General features: G+C 31.0%; 1 protein-coding gene across 1 annotated transcript; it reads right to left on the bottom strand.

The window, feature by feature from the left end:
• Positions 1 to 453: 453 nt before the first annotated feature.
• On the bottom strand, positions 454 to 23961 carry LOC129221581 (minor histocompatibility antigen H13-like). Its single transcript, XM_054856088.1, has 11 exons — positions 23788 to 23961; positions 21011 to 21109; positions 16232 to 16314; positions 14142 to 14227; positions 11188 to 11273; positions 9492 to 9617; positions 7982 to 8039; positions 5857 to 5977; positions 2840 to 2942; positions 2184 to 2269; positions 454 to 992 (listed from the first exon to the last, which is right to left on the bottom strand). The coding sequence occupies exons 1-11, from the start codon at positions 23956 to 23958 to the stop codon at positions 896 to 898; spliced, it is 1116 nt and encodes a 371-aa protein (XP_054712063.1). The 5' UTR covers positions 23959 to 23961; the 3' UTR covers positions 454 to 895.
• Positions 23962 to 24902: the final 941 nt, after the last annotated feature.

Here is a 24902-nt window from a genome sequence, read left to right as displayed (position 1 = left end):
AAATGCAAAGAGCCTCTTGCTCTCTTGAGAACTTCTGCTTTGTCCAAAAATATTGACACTGACAGGAAGATTTTAAAACTGCATAAAAATATGTGGAAGAATCAATGTGTGTAAGTACCATATTTTCTACATATTATATTTTCAGTTATATTCATTGTTTTCTGGACAAATGCAATACAAACATTTTACGCAATGAAAATACATTTTGAAACCTCCCCACTGTGGTATTATTATGCTTCATGAGATTATTATTTTGTTAACATTCCTTATTAATAACCTTTATAAAATTCTTTGAAATTTTCAAGTTGTTACTCCAAGAAATTGTATGCAAAATGATTTTTGAAAAAGAAATTAGAATAGAAACTATATATATGGGAAATATGGTACCTAAAAAGCATACAAAGTTCAACTTTTTATGAAACTTGTAACCAGATGCAAAAAACAGTACATGAATTTAAACTTTCTACAAATTTTTATTCTGAAACAAAGGAAAATACATAGAATGTTGATTATCAAATGGAGACTTCATTTTCAAAACATAAAGAACAAAATAGTAATTGCACATGTACAATCTGCAGCAATGTGAGGCAGTGTATATTGGATTGTTTAAGTATTGGAAATAAATAAAATTAAAAACTTTAAGCATTTTTAACTAAAAACTAAAATTGTTCAGATACCAAATTATGAAAGGATAAAAATTTAATAAGTCATTTTTTCAAACTTTTTTTTAAATTTTATTTAAAGATTTTGATTAAGTACAACTGCCAAAATGTAGAATTGATTAATAAAAGGAAGATCTTGATGTATGCAATACTTTGAATGGAAATGAATTTATATAAGTTTTTAATTTTATTGGGTAACGTTTTTGTGTCATAATATACTTTTCAAGTTCACATCATTTCACTTTCTTTTTTTCTTCACTCATTGTGCTTTCAACTTTCCTGTCAGGTGTACCTTCTTTTGATGCTTCCTCTTCAGGATGATCTTCATATCTAAAAGACAAGAGTTAAATTAGAGCCAAAACGTTCAACCAAACATTGACAGTTGCTACACAATATACATTCGAACCACGATTTAACGAATTCAATGTGACCAAAACTTTTATACTTTAAATTGGGGTTAATCGTAATATCCGGGTGGGAAAAAAAATTTAAAAACTGCACTTACCTCATCTAAAACCCCTAATAAGCAACTTTGCAAAAATATCCATACTTCGAAAGTGTACACTTTTTATTCTGCTTTCCACAACTTATTACACAATGTTATGTGAAATTTTAAACTATTGAGTGATAGATGTTTGAGAATTTTCTTGATACTTGACTCAAAATAGTTCTCTTTCGACTTTATGGAAATAAGAAAATACTGTGTCATTTTCAGCTTGCTGCATGAGATATGTTTTCAGTTTCCAGGTCATGAAAAGCATTTGAAAAAGTAAGCTTTAATGGGAGTGTCATTATTGCTTTCTGCATCAGAATCAATATTTGTTGGTTGCCCCATTGTCTGTCAAAAATTGCTAATTCAAAGAATAGTTTTTCTCTGCTTCGGACATCATGGATATAATATTTAGAAAATAATCCGAAATAGAAAACGATTTCCGAACTCAAATTTTAAAAAAAAAATTTGACTGTTAAAATAATTCATTAATTTGGGGTTTATTATTTGGTAAATAGGGAGTTTTGCCTTCATTTTAGTCAGGGAAAAAGAAAAATTCGCTAAATCGAGAAATTCGTTAAATAGAGGTTTGTTAAATCGGGATTCGACTGTATCTCTGTACCTGAGGACCAGACTGAGGTAAATCCAAAAATGACAACTTTCAGGTTAATGCTGCATTGCATGTTGAATCTTATTCTGCACTGAACCATAGAAAAAAAATCTTTATGATCATTTACCAGTGTTTTAAGAGCGTGAATCCCAAACCTCTGTATGCAGCAAACATTTATACACTCTCTTGCTAAGTAATGATAATTTGCTTCAGGGCCGTACTAAGAGATTGCCCCGCTGAGGGTAAATCTTTTTTGGTTTTAAAAGACAAGATTTTGTGAGAAATACAAAAAAAAAAACTTAGTTTATCTGGAAACTAGACTTTTGACATACTTTCAAATAATTTATTCTAATAGTCATACATTTAAATTTTAACCAAATTTTATAGTACTTTCAAGGCAAATAACATAAACTGTACATACGTAAGAAGTGCTTTAACATCTCCTTTGGCAATTGCTACAAGACCAGGTATTCCAATGCATGCTGGTACAAGATACAGTAATGCAGGCTAAAAAATGAATGGAATAAATGAACTATACACAGATGATGGGACTCAAAAGACAAAATTCACATATCAAAATTGATGAGATAAGAAATAACATTACATTAACCTAACAATTACTTAATTGCCAGGTATTCTACTAATTATTTGAAAAATAATAATGATACAAGAAGTTACTGACTGAAGCTATATTTATTCATTCATCAAAACTGCTTTGGACAACACTACAGTTTCCTGAGGTGTTGTCAAAGCTAAGTTGATGAAATTTTGGGTAATAACAGTAAACTTTCCAAATGATAATATAACACTATTCATTTTTATTTTGTTTTTCTCACCATTTTTTTTTTTTTTTTTTTTTTTTTTTACATGAATATAAATAATGGTGCAAGAATTTCAAAACAAAAATCCCAAGTTTCTCCAACTATGTTACACTGCCAACAATTTCAGAGGCAATTTCAAATAACTAAAATTGTTCCAATGTATAAAATCAATCTGATATTCTAAAAGAGTAAATTTTAGATCAAACGAAAATAAACTAATAATTGAACAGAACTGAAAACATTAAAATATCCATACCTGTGCGTGTTTGAAGTATGACATGATGAAAATGGTAAGTATTAAACCAAGGAAATATGCAATGAAGCTTGAATAGAAATACAGCTTTTGACCTCGTTTTAAACTGAAAAGAGACAATATATGAACACCTTCAACATTTATTATACTAAAAGGATTCATCGCAAGGCAACTAACCCTCTTACTTGGAGGCAGAGCATGTACTCCTCAATATTAAAAAACACAGCAGTATATCACAACTCATTTAGGCCTACTATTTGGTAATTAATCTCACAAAAAATTAATTAAAAATGAAAACAAAGTTTTGATTTTAAATGTTAAATTGTTATTTTTATTTATGTTTTTAGTTATTTATGTCCATCAGAGAGTTAGTAGTAATAATTCATAAAAATTTTTGGTAAAAAGCTATTTTGATGAAACTGTGTGGCAACATTAATCTTAATTGTGTGACATAGTGACTTTTGTGAGGCCATTTTCCCATAATCAGTCATGAACATGTCCAAACAGCTACAAGTGGCATCCAAATTGGAAATGTGTGCAGTAATTTGCTTTGTTAGGGGCAAAAATAGGTAACTGCACTTAATTCACTTCAAAATCAACTGATAGTCAACAGTCAAAGGCATTGTGCTCCCACTTGACAATGCAAGCCCAACTGAAAAAGTTTAGATGGGAAGTGAGGGATCACCCTTCTTATAGCCAAAATCTTTCTCTTCATGTCTTTTTTTTTTTTTTTTTGGTCCTATGAATGAACTTTTAAAGTTGCAATACCAAAATACCAATTAGATGATGACGTAAAAGCTGCAACACAAGAAGGCACTGCACATAATTTCTTCGCAGAAAGTATCGAAAAACTTGTACCTTTGCCTCAACAAATGCTTAAGTAACAGAGGTAATTATGTTAGAGGTAGATTTTGAATGTAACTTTGAAGCTATAAATAAAGTAATTGTAGGATTCCTTACCTGTTGTGTTTTTTTAAGCAATGCAACTAACTTTTTGACTGATCCTTGTATTTACAAAATGTTCAGCATCAAACAGTTAAACGCACTTTTTCAATATTTCAATTATTGTATCGATTCTCACCTGCTGACAAATAGTTGGTGTACTGCTGATAGAATTATCTTTGAGAACAACTTTTAAGTATCACAAGAACTATTGTTGGGATAATTTATTTTAACTGTCTCATTTAGTACTTTATATTTATTTATTCAATAACAAATCAAAAAAGTATTAAAGAATTCAAAATAAAAAAGTTTTCCACAAAAACATAAAGTAAATACACTGCATGCAACATCATTAAACAAATATCTAAGTCAACTTGAACAACTAAAATAGTTTACTCAAAATTAGTACTGTTTAGAATAGGATAAATTTCCACATTATGAACAACAATCACATTGCAAAAATATTTTTAAAAATTAATAATAAATGCATAAAATTAATGATGACATAGTTTAGTAATGTACGTAAAGAACTCACATTTCAATATTTCCAGCATCTCACTGCCAGTTACACAAAAACCTAATTTTTTACTTGATTAGTGCTTTGGTAACAGGTAGTGAAAATTATAGATCTGTAAAGAATGCTTACATTAACAATTCTAAAAAGTTTCTAAATAATGAGCATTTAAATTTTTTAAATGCTAGAAGTCTGAGATAATGAGTCAAATAAGATGAACTTGGTTGTAAGACTGTATCAATGGAAAAATGAAGAAGCAAAATATGTACAAGCAATGTAATAGTAACACTTTGTATTCTTTCTTTCTTTTAGTTCAACACATAACTATATAAGTGCTACTGCTTTAATTGAAAAAAAAAAGTTTTAGCTAAATGATTATATAAATCAGTTTTCTCACCACTAAACAAAGCAAGAATGCTTGTTAGACAGTATTTAAGAATCCAGTTATGCAGAAAGCGAAAATGACACACAAGGCTAAATTATCAACTTTACAGAGAAGAGGCAAGAAAACTTCTCGGTTGGGGGAAGTGCTCACATATAAAACATACATCTGTACGTAATTAACTGCACACTTTACTACATTCAGACTTAATATCCTAAAAATCTTTATACATGGGTTCTAAACTATCTAATTTTCCTTTGTTACGCCATTTTATATTGCTAATACAAATATATATATTGGACTTTCTCTCTGTCTCCCAAAACATTAAAGGTTTCTTTGAAAGAAACATTTTTTAAATTTCAAGCACAGAAGTAAAAATATTATATTGCAGAAGAAAAGTATCTTTCTTCATCAATTAACAAAACAGGGGAATTTTCTATTCATTAAATTTTCCGCATTTTAAGCAGCGAAAATTCATTTCCCCAAACATACATGCATGTATTTCTGTTGAACAGGGTTTGAGCAAAACCTGACATACTTTTTTTCATCGCTGTTAACAATAATATAAAAGTTTAGTTTTGTTTTACTATTGATATTGAGAAAGTCGTCTTAGTATAAGAAAAAAATAGTAAGTGCAGAAACCATTTGCTTGTAACTCAATACTTGTAATGACCTCAGTTATATCGCCTTTTTTTTTTTTTTTTGCTACACTGTTGATTTGAATGCCTCTCAACAAGTATGATTTTAGGAAGGACTATATAATTACAAATAACAGGGAAAAAAATGTACACTGATGATAGTATAAACTAAAGAATGTTGAACAATCTTTGAACTGAAAAATATTATTAACGCATAAAAAAAAATGCTATTTTAACTTTGTGTACCAAAGTGTAGACTGAAGGCAATATACCAATCCATCATTTGTCAAAGTGATACAAGTGGTGTGATAACTTAATCATGCACTGTAACCCATTATTTTCCCTCTGAACACACAAACGGGTACCAAAGAAAATAACTAGATGGCGCTATTTATCACAAACTGATGTTTAGGAGTTATCAAAAATGTTGCAACTTTTAAATGAAAAGGAAAAATAAGTACACATCAAGATAATGCATTAAAAGTATTTATATTAAATGGTAAAAACCTGTATGATAATTTTGCATTTGGAATTTTATACATACCTGAGATCAAAGCGTAAAAGTAATGCAATAAATATTCCAGGAATGACAATATCACCAAGGCCAAGCATTGCAAAATTGTTGCTGCTTAACCAATTTTCTAATATATCTTGAGGGAACACCACTGAAATAATAAAAAAAAAGTTCTAATTAATCTAGAGAAATATAATTAATGATTGTATGACATTTTTATTTATTCTAATGAGTTACTTAGCATATAAAAAATAAATTTTAACTTAAGTCTTATTAAAAGCAAAAGCTTAGAAATAAGCTAACACCGAAACAACTGCGATTAGCCGTATATACCTAGAAAGACATGCAGCTAGTGTGGCCCCTGTATGATTTTTGAGTGAATTCTTAATAAATTTCTTGGTGAGTCCACATGTTTAGCGGATTTCCTCTAATGACTAAATAAGAACTGAATCCCTAATAGTTTCTGTGATGTTATCTTTAAAATCCAAATTGTCAAGTGTTAGTTTCTCTTTCAAAGAGCGATTTTGACACTAGCTGGTGAGCAGTCGGAAGTATTTTGCTTTTGGAATTCCATCTGACTGCAATAATAGGAAGATAAAAGTGAAACTAGAGTGAATAGCACTTTTTCATGCTACAGTAAGTAAGAGAAAGGCAAATCTCTATTTTTGTTGTCAAATTCCTTGGAGGCCACTGAGGCCCTTCTCGTCTTCCTAGGTATAAGATTAAAAATTTACACTTCTATGAAGCTAATGACTAAATGATTAAATATGCACTCAAAAGGTTCATATAATGAAAAGTCAGAAAGTTCCATTGGTGCCAGTTAGTTATTTTTTGATTTATTAAACAACTATGCACACAGGCTCTTTCCATCTTTCTCTAATTAAACAACATTTTAATGCTAACAATATGCTAAACCTTTACATTTCAATACGTTTGAATCGGAGATTTGTATTTTTTTTTTTTTTTTTTTTTTTCTGTTTCTGATCTTTCATGCACACTTTCTATAAACACAATGCAAACATTCTATATAGTGCTTTATAGCTATCAAGAAAATGAGCAACTGCATGATCAACCGTTGTCTTATTCTCTTGATAGTCTTCAAAAACATTAGAACCATTAGCAGTAAAAGGCCCCATAACATTGGAGAGACTGAAATTTTGAAACACTTCCAGGGAGCGTGTGTGTCACGTCTCTCTTCCCCTTTCATCTAATATCATCGAAGAAAGTCTAAAAATGCATTTTTTTGAGCTTGAACTTTAAAACATTCCCAAGAGAGAGAGTTACGAACTCCATCCTTCTCTTAAACATCAGCTGGCCGACGATTGTGTACAAAGTAGGAAATTTCTAGCACAGAGCCTCTGAACCCGTTTTTGCCTGATATCATCAAAGATTATCAAAAATTCTGTTTTATCATACACTTTATTACTATTACTTACCTCTGGTAAGTTTTTCATACGTTTTGAAAACTTACCAGAGGAAAGTCTGAATTCTACCGCTTTTCCTAACAAAACAAAAGATGCTCAACAATAGCATCCTCATAATAACTTCAATTTTGAAAAATGTCCGTGGGTAGATGGCCCAGAAGTTTCTGGAAAGTCAATTTCAAAAACATTTTAGTGGAGAGTTCCAGATACAATCTCCTCTCCTAATGCCATCACCTACAATTGCATATTTAAGACCTTAATTTTGGAGAATTTGCAAGGGGGTAGTAGTTTTTGAACTTCAGTCTTTTGCTGGGAAGAGATCCAACGCCCTTTCTCAAAGATCATTCAAGATTGTGTAAATTCCGTCTTTTGAACTTCAGTATCAAAAAATTGCCAGAAAGAGTCCCTCAAGGGCGGAATCATCTCATCCCCGTTGCCTCTCCCTTGTATTTCTGCTTGCAGCTATTTTACTACCTACAGTAGTCATATAATACCTAGATTGGCCACAAGATTTTCGAAAGCCAACACCTGAATTCTTTTTTCCGCAACAAAAAATTGACAGCCAGATTCAACTTAATTTGAAAGTGTTTTTGATTATTTAAAATGTATTTTCAAACATGTTCAAGCTGTTTCGACAAACCATTACAAAACAAACTTCTAGGTAAGGTACAACAACATTAATCAGTCCATTTTCTTTAGAACAAACATATTAGTGCAATTTTGGAACTTACATTTTATAGGTGCTTCAAATGACTTAGCAACAGTAACCATAACATCTGTTGCAAAAACCTAAACGTAAGGAAAAAAATATTATACATCTCTTAAAGCAGATCAAAAGATAAATGTTGACACTTTTCTCTCTTTTTCGTAAAGAAAAATAATTATCAACAATACTAAACATTGAAATAACTTGCAGTTTACATTAAATCAATGGGAAGCTTGTTACAGATTTTAAGACAAGTTTGCAAATTGAAATTTAAAAAAAATAATAAATAAATGAATACCAAAAAAAAGGGGGGGGGGAGTTACATGTAGAATCAGGGTAGACAAAAATGTCAGAATCAAAGGCATGAATCGCAAAATAAATAAATATCTGATTTTATAAAAATTATGAAACATTGCATCACCTATCAAACAAATTATATTTTAATTTAATTTTTTCATTGGTGTTTATTTTTTTATACTCGGCTTTTTTTTTTAAATTCATTTTATTTCATTAAATTTTCTAAACTGATTTTTTTTTTTTTTTTTTTTTCTTTTTGTAAAACTGACAAGTTTTTAAATCTCTATGGCTACTTTTTGCTGTGCATATTCTATGTTAGAATATTGTGCTAACAGCCTGAAGAAACTGAAATACATTCAAGTATCAGCTTGAGGTCTTTCATTTGAATCTAGTTGGTCACTGCCTCTCTGGAGTAACTAAAATTTTCTGCTGCATGGAGGGGGGGGGGGGAGTCAAAATATTTCTTACATACATATCAATATTAAAAAAACTAAGATTGGTAATATGACTAAACCAAGGGCTTCGGTGGGGGGGGGGGGGGGGGACAAAATAATAACACAGCTCTGAGGTATTTAGCAGTAAGTTACTGCTCCTAAGCCAAAGCTGAGGCAGAACTGTGTGCAATACACCCGACATCCGAGTTCTGATATATACCCCAAACTTTGCTTTCAGTTTTCGAGTCCAACTGCACCATGCTGGGGACACTCGCTGGTGAGTTGAATTCACTTTATCTACCAGTTTATTGGCGCTCTCAGCTTCAATGAGTTGAAATTTGCCTCCAGCTCAGTTATTTCAATATTCCAGACTAATGAGTTCTAATAAGAACAAAACTGTAATCTCTGGATGTGATAACCAGGCTGTCTGGTATATTGGACAGCTCTGAGGCCTGTCAAGACTACACTATTTCTTATTAGCATCAAAATGCTGGAAAATTTATGAAAGAACTCTATATAGATTCCAAACTCAGAAATAGTACATAAAAGATTTCATAATAATACAGGGTTGCAATATCAAAGGAACAATAAAAAAAAAATTTTAAGCTCAAATAAAATATCGTACATAACAAAAATGTGTAGTTCTAAACTAACATAAAATATATATTTCTAAATGCTATAAATATAGGGATGTGCACATAACTGACAAATATATAAGGTACCTTCATGGGAAGCAATAATGAATGATATCAAAGATTAAAACTTGCATGAGGGGATTCAAAATAGTTTTTTCAGTTAACTTACCCAAAATATGTCATATATAAATAAGCCTCCAAGCAAAATACATCCAATTTTGATGTTATTCAAATGCAATAATTCAACACCATTCACAGCAAATGCTAAGCCAAAAATGTTATTAATGATCCAATGCTACAAAAAAGAAAATACAAAAATGATTTGATTACTCCTACTTAGACAAAATTTTAAGCAAGGAATATTTCATAGAAGTTTGTACCAAATTACTAAAAAGTATATATTGGAGAAGAATGCAATGTTTTAGTGCACTTACTAAATTTTGGGAGGCCTAGATCTAGGAGAGGACGTGGCACAGACTGCGCCCTTGAAATTTTTAAAGAGATGTTTTAAATGGTATTTTTCAATTTTTTAGGGGACTCTTGCTATAGGGGGGTCAACTTGCTCTTGGGGGAAAAGGCACTCTGCCTACATTAACTTCTAAACAGGAATTTTAGCATATTTGAATAGATTCTTTGAATATTTTAATTTCTATAAATTTAGTTTTCAAGGAAGATTATGGTAGAAAATTTTCAAAACCAGACATTCTAATTTTTATAACAGTTTGTTACTTTCAAAAAAAAATTAAAGAACTGAACGAAAAAAGCAAACAAATTAAAACAACAATTCACCCTCAAAATTATACAGCAATCCCAATTTATCCTCAAAAATAATAAAAGCAATAGTGGCACAAGCTCTGAAGAATCATGGAACTAATTTGGTCAATATATATAATATTTATAAATTTCCTCTGAATTGCCTTAACACTTTACATGTGGGAATCATGCTGTCACGTTCCTCATAGATTGTTATGTAAAAATATAAAAAATGCCAGCAGTGAAATACACCTGCATGCAATGTTCTAATTAAGACTGAAAGTGGGCCAGTGTGGTGACAATCTGGTTAAAAGGGAGGACTAGGGGGAAGGGAAAACAAGCAAAATTATGAGATGAAAAATATGTTCTGACACTTTTTGCACCAAAATTATCAAAACAGATTGAATTATGAGTAATGTTTCCTCAAAAAAAGAAAAAAAAACTTATGTGATACTTTTACAAGAAACTGTAAATAAATTGGTGATTTTGTTTCTGTTAAAGAGAGGTTATTTCACATAAAGAAAAAAAAATTCTTTTCAAAAAATATTGTTAGAGCTTCCTAAACTATTATGTCTGATATCACTAAATAGCATTGTCATGGATTTGCTTAAAATTTAATTTTTCCTCAGCTTCCTAAATCACAATAAAATAGTGCAGGTCATGGTTCTGTAATGCAAACTGATTCTTAAAGAGATCATGGAGTTCAAACACTGTTCAAACTGATTGCCTATAGATTACAAATTAAGAAATTATTTTTAGCCAGTGTAGCTTTAAACTAAAGAGAAAATATGGAGGCTACTATGATAGCTATAATTTTGATATTTTGTTGTTACATATCAGTATTAGCTTCCATATGAATTAAAAATTTAGAGATATCACCCCCACATTCTTATTAAATTCATTCATAATAGTTACAAAAAAAATCTCAAGAATCAATAACATAGATTACAGCAAACTTTAATTTTCAAATTGTCCCTACTCTTGATCACTTCTAATATACGCAACATTTAGCTTTATAAAAGCAGCAAAATTAAAATGGCCACTTTGAAATGTTTCATGTACTTGAAAATACTAAACAACACTATTTATATAGCGATAAAACAACAACTAACCTTATTCCACAGATAAACACTACCAACAATGCTGCATAAGCCCAGAGCGATGATATCGGAAGTAGCAAATGAAAAATCAAGCAATTCTACAAAAGAAAAAACATACATGTTTTGAACTATTAAAAAAAAATCTTTTTTTACTAAAGAAAAAAAAAGAGGAGTAAACAATTACATTTATTACTTAGCTCTTAGTTACTTAACAAAATCCAGTAAAATATCCAAATTGTTAATATGAGTATTGTTCCCAGAACTCAGAGAAAAAAAATTTGAAAATCAAAACATACCAACTATAACATAGTAGTGCCAAGGACAGTTGGTGGATGAACTGGAAGCAAAAACACAGAACACGTCATTATGTAGTATGTAGGATCAATGAGAATGAGGGAGCAGCAAAAAATTTACAGACCGGGCATTCTTGCTAATCCTATGTATTACAAAATGAAGAGTTCTGTTTCCGCCTCATCCTCCATCTCTTGGAAGCACAACAATAGCTCTTTATTAAAATTTATAGTTTAGAAATTGGGATAACAAAAAAGAAAAAAAGAGTTTGGTATGAACTTAAAGGGAAATCTTCAAACTTTACGAATTTTTATATTTTTTAACTTAAAAGTAGTCGATGTATGAAAATATAAAGGGTTGTCAAATGAAAAGGCGCCAAACGATATTGTGGGCCTAAATGAAGACTTTACTCAAAGTCTTCATTTAGACCCACTCTAACAGACTTATTCCCAGAATTTTTTGTGGCTGTGATGAGCCCCAGTCCTTCACAGTGTTCTTGAATTCGTCATCAGAGTTGAAGCGCTTCCCTTTTAAATGTTTTTTTCCAGGGCCGGATTTGGAAGTGTGGAGGCCGAGGGGCAACAAAGGAGTGAGGCCCCCTAATCAGGGTTTGAAATGATCATCATATTTTTGAAAATATCCGATGCTTTGATATATATCCGAATATATTGATATATATGTATATATCAATATTTTCGATCCGTGAAAGTTAGGATATGCTGTAAAAATTTTACTGTGGGGCCCCCTTTGTTGTGGAGGCCCCGGGGCAGTAGCCCCGCCTGCACTCCCCTAAATCCGCCACTGGTTTTTTCAAAGGATCAAACACATGGAAATCGCAAGGCGACTTGTCTGGGTTGTAGGGCAGATGGATGGTTCAGGTGCTCCCACTTAAAATCACTACTCATGCAGCCAGTGTCGCTTGGGTGACCCTGGAGACATGAGGATGCGCATTATCACAGAGCAGAACCACTCTTCGTAAGCATCCCTGGCTCTTTTGTTCTTGATGAACCTGCGTAGGCTTTGGAGTGTCTCACAGTACACATCAGAGTTAATGCTTCTCCAGTGCTCAAAACATTCAACAAGGCACAGGGTTCGCACTCAATTTCAGAAATAAAATGAAGGAGTTTTGAAGGAGTGAAATGTGATTTTGAAGGAGTACAAAAGGGCTGTCATTTAATGATGTTGCACTTTTTTTCAACATATTTGACCCCTTTCCCCTTTGTCAAAGTGTCACACTTCACCTAACTCCTCCTCTTGTCACATGTCATGTTTTTTAAAAATATTGTTACAATAACTGTGTGATGTCACTTTTTGTCACCCTCTCTTCCCCTTGTCACAATTTCATGAACCCCGTCTCCCCCTCAAAGTATGACATCACTTGTGGATGATCCTTTTACAATATCATAACTGCAATTTACTAAACGATTGTGTTTTTAACACAATTACTTAATATAGTACATCTGTTTATGTATTTTTAAACATTTAAATAATAATTAAACAACCTGACTTTTGCTGTTGAGAATGAGGTGGAGGGCATGTTTTACTTCAATTGTGAAATGTCTTTGTCCTCTAATAATATTTTCACCTTCAACTATTATGACTTCTATGATCAATTGGAAAATCACATCTTTATGAAAAAAATAATTATATGAATTTACATTAAAATCACACATATACAATCGCCCAAGACGAAGTTAAGTTGTCGATTGAAGTATTTTAAGTTACTGTCATAGAGGAAGATTATGTGGTCGAACTAAAAAAGAAGGAGTTAAAACCAAAATGAACGAGTTTGAAGGGCCCTTCAAAAAATTTTTCTAAATGAAGGAGTATTGGAGGAGTTTTGAAGAAGCATATGAACCCTGAAGGAAGCAGCTTGACCATCCACCCTACAACACAGAGAAGTCGCCCTATGATTTCCATGTGTTTGGTCTTTTGTAAAAACATTTTAAAGAGAAGCACATCAAGTTGGATGACGAACTCAATTACACTGTGAAAGACTGAGCCTCATCTCGGTCACAGAAATTCTCGAAATAAGAACTCCTTCGGTCTGCTAATCAGTGGGATGGTTGTGCTCAGTCCTATGGTGCATACTTTGAATAAAGTCTTCATTTAGACCCAGAGTATTGTTTGGTAACTTTTTGTTTAAACAAGTCTAATAAAAATCTCTACCTAATATTAACAATAAGTTCATAGCAAAAAAAAAAAAAAAAAATCAAATATCAATAACTATTACAATTAACTGCTAGCTATTAAAATAATAGATAACAGTTCTATCAATTTGGCAGTTGGCAACTACAAAGCTGTTACCTTGTAACTTTAGCTTAAAAGAACTATACTTAAGCCTTTAAGAAGAAAGCTTTAGATTTTACCGACCCTATAACGCTTCTGCTTATAAAACAAGCATTAAGACTTGAGTGGAAAGAACATGTCTCATTCTGTAATTGTAATACAATTTCTCAGTCAACATAAATCGGTACATTATTGCAAAAGAAAATTTTTCGGAAAAACTACTATGCACATTTTTCTTTTCACCAGTATATAAAACTAATTAATAAAGTCAAAAAGGTTTTCTATTCTTGTTATTTCATCAATGTTTTAACTTTGAGTTTTAAATAACAATTTTCTGTTTAATAGAATGCAAGAAGCATTAAGAAATAAAAAATTCTAAAACAAACCTTCTTTCTCTGTGCCTGCATCTCTCGTGTATACTAAATGATGATGTGATTGAAAACTTTTTGGTACAAGTTTGGATATAGCAGGGCTGCAAATGTGTGATAATAGCATTAACACAACAGAATACTTCCATACATTTACTAATAAAATAGCAACAGTACAAACTATGAGCATTTTTTAAAAGAACTGTCAAGCAAGGATTCAAAGTTATTTCAATGAAAAACTGAAATAATACCTCATTTTAAACAGCTACATTTGAAAAATATAATTAGTTGAAATTTAAAAAAATACATATACAGTCGGCCCCGATTTAACAAATTCATCGGGAACAAAACTTTAATACGTCAAATCGGGGTTATCCTTAATATTGAGGTGTTAAAAAAAATGTCAAACACTGCACTTACCTTATCTAAAACCCCTAACAAACAACTAGGCAAAAATATCCATAATTAGAAAGTGTACACTTTTTATTCAGCATTTTACAACTTATTACACATTAGTTAATTTGAAATTTAAAACTACTGAGTAATAGACGTTTGACAATATCCTTGATACTTGGCTTGAAATAGTTCTCTTTCTATTTTATAGAGGGAAGAAAATACTGTGTCATTTGCAGCCTGTTGCATGAGATAGGTTTTTACAATTTCAAGGCCATGTAAAGCATTTGAAAAAGTAAGTTTTAATCGGAGTTTCATTATTACTTTCTGCATCAAAATCAGTATTCGTGGGTTACCCCCCTCGCCCGTGAAAAATTGCTGATTCCAAGAAAACTTTCTTTTATTTCAGACAATATGAACAGAACATTTGGAAAAAAATCCAATATTTCCTAGCTCAAATTAACAAAAAAAAAAAGTTTTTTTTAGCTGTTAAAATAATTTGTTAATTTGGGGTTTATTATTCGGTTAATAGGAGGTTTTTCCTTCATTTTAGTCAAGGAGAAAAAAAATACGTTAAATCGCAAAATTTGTTTAATCGGGGTCCTACTGTATAATAATTTAATATATTTAAATATAATAACCACAAAACTGAATTCTTGAAATTCAACTACTCTGTTAGCTTAAGTAAAGGGAAAATGAAACAATAATTTGAAACCTCTTTTCTAAACAATGTGTTTATTTTATTTACCTTAAAAGAATTTTGCTTTCAATTCACAACTTACCAAAAATATATTACGTATCAATTAGTTTTGCATTTTATTCTATTAGCTTATACAGCCAACTGCAGCTTTCCATTCTGATATCACATGCCGGCTACAAAATGGATTGAGCAATTATAGTGTTTCCTTAGTGTTTCTTCCCAACTGTCAATAGATGGCATGACATATTATCTACCATTTCCAAAGTTGAGATATTTGGTTATGTAGTATAAGACATTCAATATCGCACAATGTTTTGCAAGTCATAAGCAATTGTTTTGAGCGATTTCACCAGCTGTGCAGTAGCTAGCAACGGCATACAGTAAAAGAGTGCCTCTCAGCAAAGGAAAGCGAAAATGTATTGAATAAAGTAAGTGATTTTTCTGAACAAAGTGATTCTGAGAGCAGATCTAAAATAATGACGTAAAATGAGGAAAAATGTTAGTAAGTTGATTAGTTAACTGCTTATACAGCCATTTAGTTGCTAATTTAAGACGAAATTATTAACTGATAATGAATACTTTTTACTTATAGTTTTTTGAAAGTAAAATTTCCTAGTATGTGGAATAAAATGTATGCAACAAGAATACAAAAATTAGCTTATTTACAAAATTCTGCAATGTTTTTATTTTCCTTAAAGGAAAATTTTTGAAAATCAAAGAATATTTTCGAAAAGGTTATCTGGCATCTATAATTGAACGATTTCCAATAAATAAATACATTTTTTAAGATAAGGGCTTACTTGAATGCTGTAAGATTTTCTTAAAAACCAATATTGAAAATCAGAGTTATAAAAAAATTATTCATGGTGAATTTAGGGCAAAGCTGAATTCATTCTGATAAAAATAGTGAATTGGTCTACAAAGCATTCCCTTTATTTCCTTCTTAAAAACACCTAAGTGACTTTTTTTAACTCTTCATTTTTATTTTTACAGAAATTTGCATAATATACAGTACCTTAAAATATGAGTCAAAGCTATCACTCCCAATCCAAAGAAGTACACAGTAACAAGTAAGTTTATGTATTCCTTCGAGAAAACCTATTAAAAACATAAATAACATAGAAATTAATCTTTACATAGAATAAAAATAGTTTGAAGAAAACTAATATAATTTACAGAAGTGCAATAAAATTTCTAAAGAGCATTATAAATTACTGCATAAAACATAAGAAAAAGTTATTAATAATTAAACATGTCAACATTTGAATTGAGAAATTAGCTTTATGGATGAAAAAACATTTGAAAAAAGATTTTGTTTGATGTCTTTTAATCCATAAGCACTTTTCTTTGCTCTGAAAAAGGAAGTGTCTTGAACTTCAGGAAAACCAAGGTTGGATTCAGCTTTTGAAACGCTGTGCTAAAGTAAAAAATTGTGCCTTTATTGAACTACAAAGTAAGGATACCCCTACACACACAAGAAAAAAAAAGAAATGGTCTTTATAAATTTTTTAACAAACATACAAGAAACCAAAAGCAGTAATTAATATAAATATTTATAATATTTTTTCACTTGGAAGTGTTTCATTTAAAAAAACAATTAACAGATTTATCCACATGATTTTACAAAAGTTTTAATAAATTTTTGATTCAGTCAGTATTTGAACTATTCAAAAACAGCTTAAGAGATACCGAGTTAATATTCAGTTCTTAAGAGAGCAAGTTCTGGCATGAGCACATAAATAAGGAAAACATACACCACTTAATCTAATCTTGCATTTTCCTCTCCAGCAAGACTATACATGTGATCAAATTGGCTTCTACTAGTTTTACTTAATATGCAGAAGGTTCATGAGAGCATCTATTTATGAATTTCACCTTCCCAGCTTTTTTTTGACAAGCAATTTAGGTGTTTCCATTAATCCCACAAATATTGTAACCTGATAAATGGAGACAAAGTTTTTCATTCTTCCTTTTCTTTTCTTTTTCTGAAAGATTAAACTTTTATGTTAATTAATTTTGTGTGTGAATTACTCAAATTCAATGCATTATTTAATTTGGAGTACCTCTTTTTTTTTGGTACAGATGTGATTTCCGTAAGAGCGGGACATATGTGCACGGCCTGATATGGGGGTAGAAGGAAAAGGGTACAGATGTGATATACCCCCCCCCCCATTTGGCGACATCCGATTTTTTGCACAAAATTGAAATATTTTTCTCGCCAATGAGGCAATAATTTTTTAAGCATGGCATCCTTGGTGAAACTAACCTGTGTTTGGCAACGCAAAGGCAATCTTGTTCGAACTTGTTTACTTGGGTTGTTTACTCGGTTTTACGCAGGAGAGATACGTGTTGTTTCGTGCAATATACCTTACAGGAAAGCTTATTTTGTGTTAGTTTAGATTCAGTAGTTGTGTTTTGAAGTAAAAACATTAGAAAATGCCAGTTTCTTCTGGCATTTTCTAATGTTTTATGTTGTTAATGTTGTTAATTAAAATGTTTACTCCAACGTGGTGTGTATCTGTATCGTGTCATTGTCACGTAATGTTTGGTTTTGGACTGAGTGTGAGGATTTATACCATAAAAAGGTAAGTTCTTTATTTAAGAATTCAAAAAAACTCTCACTTCCGAAATTCTTTGTTTTTTACAAATCCTTGAGGGGTTCTTGTAGTTTTTAACTTTATTTTTACTGTATGTAAATTAATTTTACAAAAATAGTACGGTTATTTTGTTCTAAAAGTTCATTCTTATCGATGCCACGAATTTAGACATATTCTATTAACGTGCCTCCTTTAGGTACTGAATTTCTGAAAAAAAAAATTGACTCCAGCATTTTATAAAAAATATAAAGGTGTTATTTTATGTAAAATATAATAGGTATTTTGAGAGTATGCCTATATAGCAGATAAATGTATGGTATTTTTGTATTGTTTATGTTTAGGATGTTTTGTTGAGACATTTCTACTTTTCATACATTTTAATTTGTTAAACTATTTGTTTTTTTGACTGAAATAGTTATGGATTTTAGGGATGTTTTCTGCTTTTAACATCGCGATTTGAATCGATGTGCTCTTTTTTAGCAGAGTATGAGAAAAGTTTTTGTTCGACGAAATGCATGTTGGAAAATAGCTTTTATTTCTATTGGTACATATTTCATTGGTGAACTGTTATAGTAATTTGTTAATTTAAGCATTTTAAATACTTTCTAGTAATTGTTCTTTGTGTACAAAACCTTTCTAGTTTCTGGTATTTTTGAAGCGTATATTCGTGATGTTTTTTATTGCGGTTTTATGTTGTTTTTATATATATTGTGTTCTGAAGTGTTGATCATGTTTTTTTATCTGATTTTTTCCTGTTGGCGCTAAAAAAAGCATCGCAAAAAACAATGTATGACATCTGTTGTTATACATCGTTTTCTTGGCGATGCTTTCTTGCCGCCAACAGGAAAAAGTCGCCACGGGTGGAGTATATCACATCAGTTCCAGGAAAAGAATCCAAAAAAAGGTAAGTGCACTTACTTTTAAGTATTGTGTTCTTAGATAGATAGTTTTTGATACCTTTGTTACATATATCGCGATGTTTATTGTTGTTTTGTGTTGTTTTAATGATTGTCTTCTTAAAGTATTTGTTGATCATTCTTGTTGGTGCCAAAAGAGCATCGCCAGGAACAATGTACAACATATCTTGTCATACATCGTTCTCTTGGCAACACTTTTTTGGTTTTCAACAGGAAAAAGTCGCCAAGGATGGGGTATATCACATCGGTACCATTTGTTTTGTATGAATAAATGTGGCGTTTCCATTTACCCTATAGTTTCTGGACTAAAAGAGAACAAGCTGAGATTTAAGGAAACGTGATTTCATTCACTAACGAACAGTCAAAAGTCAAATTTTTCATACCCGGTTACTTTCACTGAGTGTAGTCTTGGACTCAATGCACAAAATTTCTCTCAATTCAGCTCTCAATTCCAAAAGAAAGGGAAGGATCTAAAGTTGAAACATTGAAGTTACGTTTCCCTTTACACAAAATAACCCTATATTTATTTATTTTTAAGCTGTTGTTTTGACAAAAAAAAAAATTAAATACCTATATTCATTAAAACATGTCGGTGAAATATGGTATGAAACAATTTTTTTTTTTTCAACTCCCCCTAACTGGGGCTTGCAAAATTTTCTGCTATAATGCCTTGAATATTTTTTTCATTAAACAATGTTAGAAAGTATGTGTTGGCAACTGTTAGATTATCCTGATATTACTATTTTTCGAAAACAGTAAACTTTCGATGATTTGCGGAACAAGGCGGCACGAACCGCAAAGAAGCAAATTTGCGGATAATCTGAAAAATAGTTAAAAAACCATACAAGTAGAGACGTACCGAGTAGCACTTTGGCCGAGTAGCCGAGTACCAAGTACTCGGCCTTTCATTACTCGGCCGAGTACCGAGTTACCGAGTACTCGGCCTTTCACTACTCGGCCGAGTTACCAAGTACCAATTATGTTTTAAGAAGAACCACCGATACACATGTGATGAATTTTGAACTTATTGGAATAGTTGTATAGACCTCCATGTCCATATAATAGTTTTTAAAACTAAATTCCTGCAGAAATTTACTTATGCATTATTTAAAAAAAATTGTTTATATACATATATATATATTTGACAAAAATTTTACAAAAAAATTATTTTTTAAATTAAAAATTAAAAATAAATATAAAAGGTATGATTAATCAAGTTGGAATTAAAACAAATTGTACCAATCTATTATAGTTCTTGTCCGCCAAAAATAAATCATTTTTAAAAGCAAATAAAACAAATGTGCAGGAACGCTGCAGACACATGTTTCTGCGTTACAAGGAACGTCTTTTTCAGTGCATAAAATGTTAGCTAAAGACTGTAAAGACATTCGACAAAAGAATCCGATTTTTGTCGGATGCCTTTAAACGAGCTCACATTTTGTGCATTGAAAAAGGAATTACTTGTAATGCCAAAACACGTGTCTGCACTGTGCTTTTACCGTTGTTTTATTTCCTTTTATTTTTTAAGCAAAGGTATTTTTATATTTCTTATAACTAATTTTTGTTTGTAGCAAAAATACATTTTTAATATAAAAATTCCATATTTTCTATACTTACTTTTTTGCACAATTTTTAATAAATAAGTTTTATCAACTTTGGGGACATTAAAGATTTATTCCCTTGAAGCATTACAAACTTCATTACTCTCAAAATTTAAATTTAAATTGTAAATGATTGCAGAATATTATATGTGATTGCGTTTTTTATAAATTTTAATATCTGTCTTGGACAATATTCAATTTTTTGTAACTACTCGGTATTGGCCGAGTATCTGATCAAAATTTGGCCGAGTACCGAGTACTCGGCAAATTGGCCGAGTAGGCCGAGTACCGAGTAGTTACCGAGTACTCGGTACGTCTCTAGATACAAGTGTACACATTGACATAAAAATTCAATCACACTGACATGCTTTTAAACTATAGTATAAAATGATAACAGTGTGTGCAAAAATGTATGTAAAAGCTAAAAAAAATCGCTCATTATTGAAAATGAATTACTCACATACGCTAACAAGTCATGAAAACAGATCAGGCTAGGTTACACCAAAAATGTTTAGGGAAGGGGAAAATAAATAAAAAATACCTTGTTCATGGAAATAAAAAGTTATTAATAAGTTGTATACAGGCCTTACTGTAAATTTTTCGAGATCACGTAAAGTTATACTTTCTATCACACATAAGTTAAAATAATAATAATAATAATTAAAAGCAAAAGGCTTACTTTGAAAAATATGTATAGACCTAAAAGAGCACCACTAGCAATAAAAGGAAACATGGCTGCATCCTTCTTGGACATTGTTTCAGGTTTTTCACCAGAATCCTGTAATTGAAGAAAGAAATTTTAAAGCGATCTTTGATTCATGTGTTGCCTCTTGGAACTGCAAGAAAAGGGACATAAGAAAAAAACATGAAATAAGTAAAAATGAATTATAAATCCTACTGATCCATTGTACTACACTGAATCATTACATATGAGTTCCGACTTCATAAAAAGAAGAAGCATTCATATTGTGTAATTTTTTGCAGTCTCAGTTTGCAAATAATGTTATGTCCTCAATGTGTGCTCTGAAATCACATGTATTTTTTAATGCAAAACTAATTTATCTATTATTTTTATAAGGATTCAATTAAAAAACATGTATTGTGTGCCAATTTTAATTTCATCTTTTGAAACAACTAATGGGATAAGATTTTGATTATGCTTTATCTACTTATTCATTGCTACTTCATTTTCATTTAGTAATCATTTGATCCTAAGAATTTATTATTTTCACTTGAAATTGAAGAAAAAATAATTTAGTTACAATATTGAATTTGTAACATAAGTTCTTGGAATAATGTGGCTAAGATAGATGCCCAGGAGGGTGGACCAGCATACTTTAGACATGGTGTTACCGAACTTTGATCTGCTTTCAATCACTCTGTTTAAAAATAGATAGAAAAAAGTATCTGATTAGAGTATTTTTTCTTTTTTTTTTAATTTTAGATGATGAGAAATATGTAAAATGAAGAGGTTATGAGGGCAAAAATTACATTAAGTGGCTTTTATGCCCATCCTAGACAAAAATGTTAAAAATTATGTTTGTATTGTTACCATGTTTGCTCCTCTATTTCTAATTTTACATTTTAATGGAACTTTTAATATTTATTTATAACTCAATGTATTTATTTGACTAATTTTTTTACATGCTAATCAAGCATTTAAAGTTTTGAACGAATGTTTTTCAAAGCTTGTCAATTTTCAAGGCTTGTTTTGTTTAAAAGTCTATTAAAAAAGCAAAATAATGCATGTTATCACCAAATGAGTACATTCTATGAAACACAGACTAAAAACATGATGAAAATAAATGTTGTCAATATTAAAAATAGAAATTAACCACAAGGAGTCATTCCAGGTATCAATTTTCAAGCCCACATTTTGAGAAAAAAAAAAAGAAATTTTCGTGAACTTTTTCTTTTCTTTTTTTTTTTTTTTTTGAAAATAAAAACTATTTTTTGGACATTTTTCTTTCAAATATATGTGTTTTTACTTTCTTCTATATCTAATGTACAGAAAAAATTACTGGTGTTGTACAAATTTTCAAATTTCAAAGGATTTGAACGTTTTGCTTATAATCCAGTCTTGTTTAGCTATTGCAAATCTAATAAAAAATCCCTTGAACCTAGAGGAATTCATTGGAGATGACTGGAAACTGGAGGTTTTTTCAGATATTTTGCTTTCATATGAATTGATTGAGCTTAAAAATGATGAAAGAACTATTTTTACAAATGAAATTTTGTGAAAAGTCTAAATATAAGGTGCAAAAATTGGTGAAATTGCCACTTTTATGATATCGAATTTTGTGACAAGGGGTTGCTAAGTGAACCCAATTTGTGTCTGAATCGACCCTTAGTCATGATATACCTGTCACAAAAAAGTACCAATGAATATTATGATAAAAATCAAGACTAAATTTTTCATTTTTTGATGAAGTAAAAAATTAATACTAGAAAAGCAGACAAAAGTTCCTCAATTCCCCCTATCTTCATTAATTCTACGGAAACACTTCCTTTTAAACATTTGGGGGGGGGGATTTCAACGGATTTCTAATAACACTTTATTGGCTCCTCACTTATTTCAGGCCTCCTAGCTATATCACGTCGCACATCAATTTCAAATTTTGTCGAGCTTCGAATCGAAATGTATAACCTTCATTCTCATGTAGTATACAAACCCATGTGTGGGATATGCAACAGGAGGTCATGACGTAGACTGCGTCATAGAAATTTTGGAGATGGGGAGGTGTTTTAAAGGGTATTTTTCATTTTTTGGGAGGGGGAATCTGTAATATTTAAGGAGCGCACCCTTGCTCTTATAGGGGGGGTGCACCCCTGAGATTGATATAGACGATTGAAAGCAATAGGGTGTGAAAGCCACGAAATGCACACTTCAAATTAAAATGAATCATTCATAATCAGGTAGCAAAAGTATAAAAGGATTTTGGACAACAATTATAAGATATTGTCTAAGAAGATACATTTCACTAAGATGTTTTATAAGTATTTTTGGAACTATTAACATAATCTTGACTTGAGATAGTTCTTTAAAAAAATTTTGGTTTTGAGTCAAAAGCATCTATGCACCTTTGTCATATTGGAGGTTTTAAATCTAGTCGAAAATATTTTAACATATCTGGCGCCTTTAAGGAATCAAAGTAAGTATTACCACTTGAACTACAAAATTGCATTACTGATTTTCCATTAAATTTAGCTTTGATCAATGAAATACCAACAGTGAAACAATAGTATTTTTATAGAAAATAACATGGACATGATTTAAATGTCATAGAAATTTAATAAATCAACAAATCTTAAGTTCAAGATTCAACACAAGCATCAGTGAAAACAGATTATACCAATAAAATGTCTTATTAGAATTCCTCTAATGCTTAAATAACCCCAAGCAGAAGAGCCTCAGCTTGGAAAACATATGGAATAGTAGTGCGATTCACGACTTACTTTTTGCTGCTTTAAACACTTGACAGATCTAAATGCTCCAACGAAAATTGGTAGAACAGCCATAATTACAAGACTAGAGTAAGCAATCATCATTCCTTCCGCTGAAGCTTTTGGCTTCGAAGTTGCATTTTTAGCAACTTCTTGAAGAGTTTCATTCAGAACGTCAGCCATGTTTCAAACTGATGACTTGTCACGAAAAAAAGGTTACAGTTAAAAAGTGAATCTAAAACTGCTTATTCCTATTCCTATCCAGAGTCACAACTGACTACAACTGTTTTTATATCGAGGACTGCATACTAAGTGCCTTGCCTCCATTATTTTATTTACCGATAGATGACAGCACCATCACCGGGTCGAACAGTTTATGAGAATTTAGAACTAGTCCAGCTACCTGGTGCCAGCACCCCAGAGGTATCGTTTCACTTGGAGGACATTGAAACCACGAGCATATTTAACGTCGCCCAGTTCCCTTTAATGACGACGGTGGGTCTTCGACCATCGAGGTTCGAACCCAGGACTCTCCGGCCCCGAATCCGACTAGAGTCCCTAGGGACTCTAAATTCGACACTCTACCGATCGGGCTACCACGGCCGCATATTGACCGTTCCCAAGCGGTAATTCTGTAGACGTGCTAATTCTTGCGTGAACACTAGATGGCACCACTATTTTATTGTTTATTTCATGAAATAAAACTTATATTTTTGTTGAGAAATTCAGTTTAGCTTTGTTTTTAGTGTGTGAGAAGAAGATATTAAAAGTAATCAGTCAGTGCACCTATTGACGTGTAATTTACCAATTAATTAAGAAGTAAAATACCTTAAAACTTCATAGCTAATATAATTACTATCTTTTTTTTTAATTAAAAAATAAAAATCTTAATGTTGAAATTCAAGAGAAAATGATCTATGATACCTTATAATGTGTCGATAGGTTTCATGACGGTGTATAACATATATTTAATGCTCAAAAGTTTACTTTTCATGTTAAAAATTACATTGACTTTTTTTTTTTTTTTTAATGGGGCATTTAACATAAAATGAAAATGATTATTTTTTTTGAAAAAAAAATTCTATTCTGTTTCATTCAAATAATCATGCTTTTAATTCTCTCCATCC

The sequence above is a fragment of the Uloborus diversus genome, chromosome 4, assembly GCF_026930045.1.
Source record: "Uloborus diversus isolate 005 chromosome 4, Udiv.v.3.1, whole genome shotgun sequence".
NCBI lineage: Eukaryota > Metazoa > Arthropoda > Arachnida > Araneae > Uloboridae > Uloborus > Uloborus diversus.
This window is presented reverse-complemented; position numbering and strand designations above follow the sequence as displayed.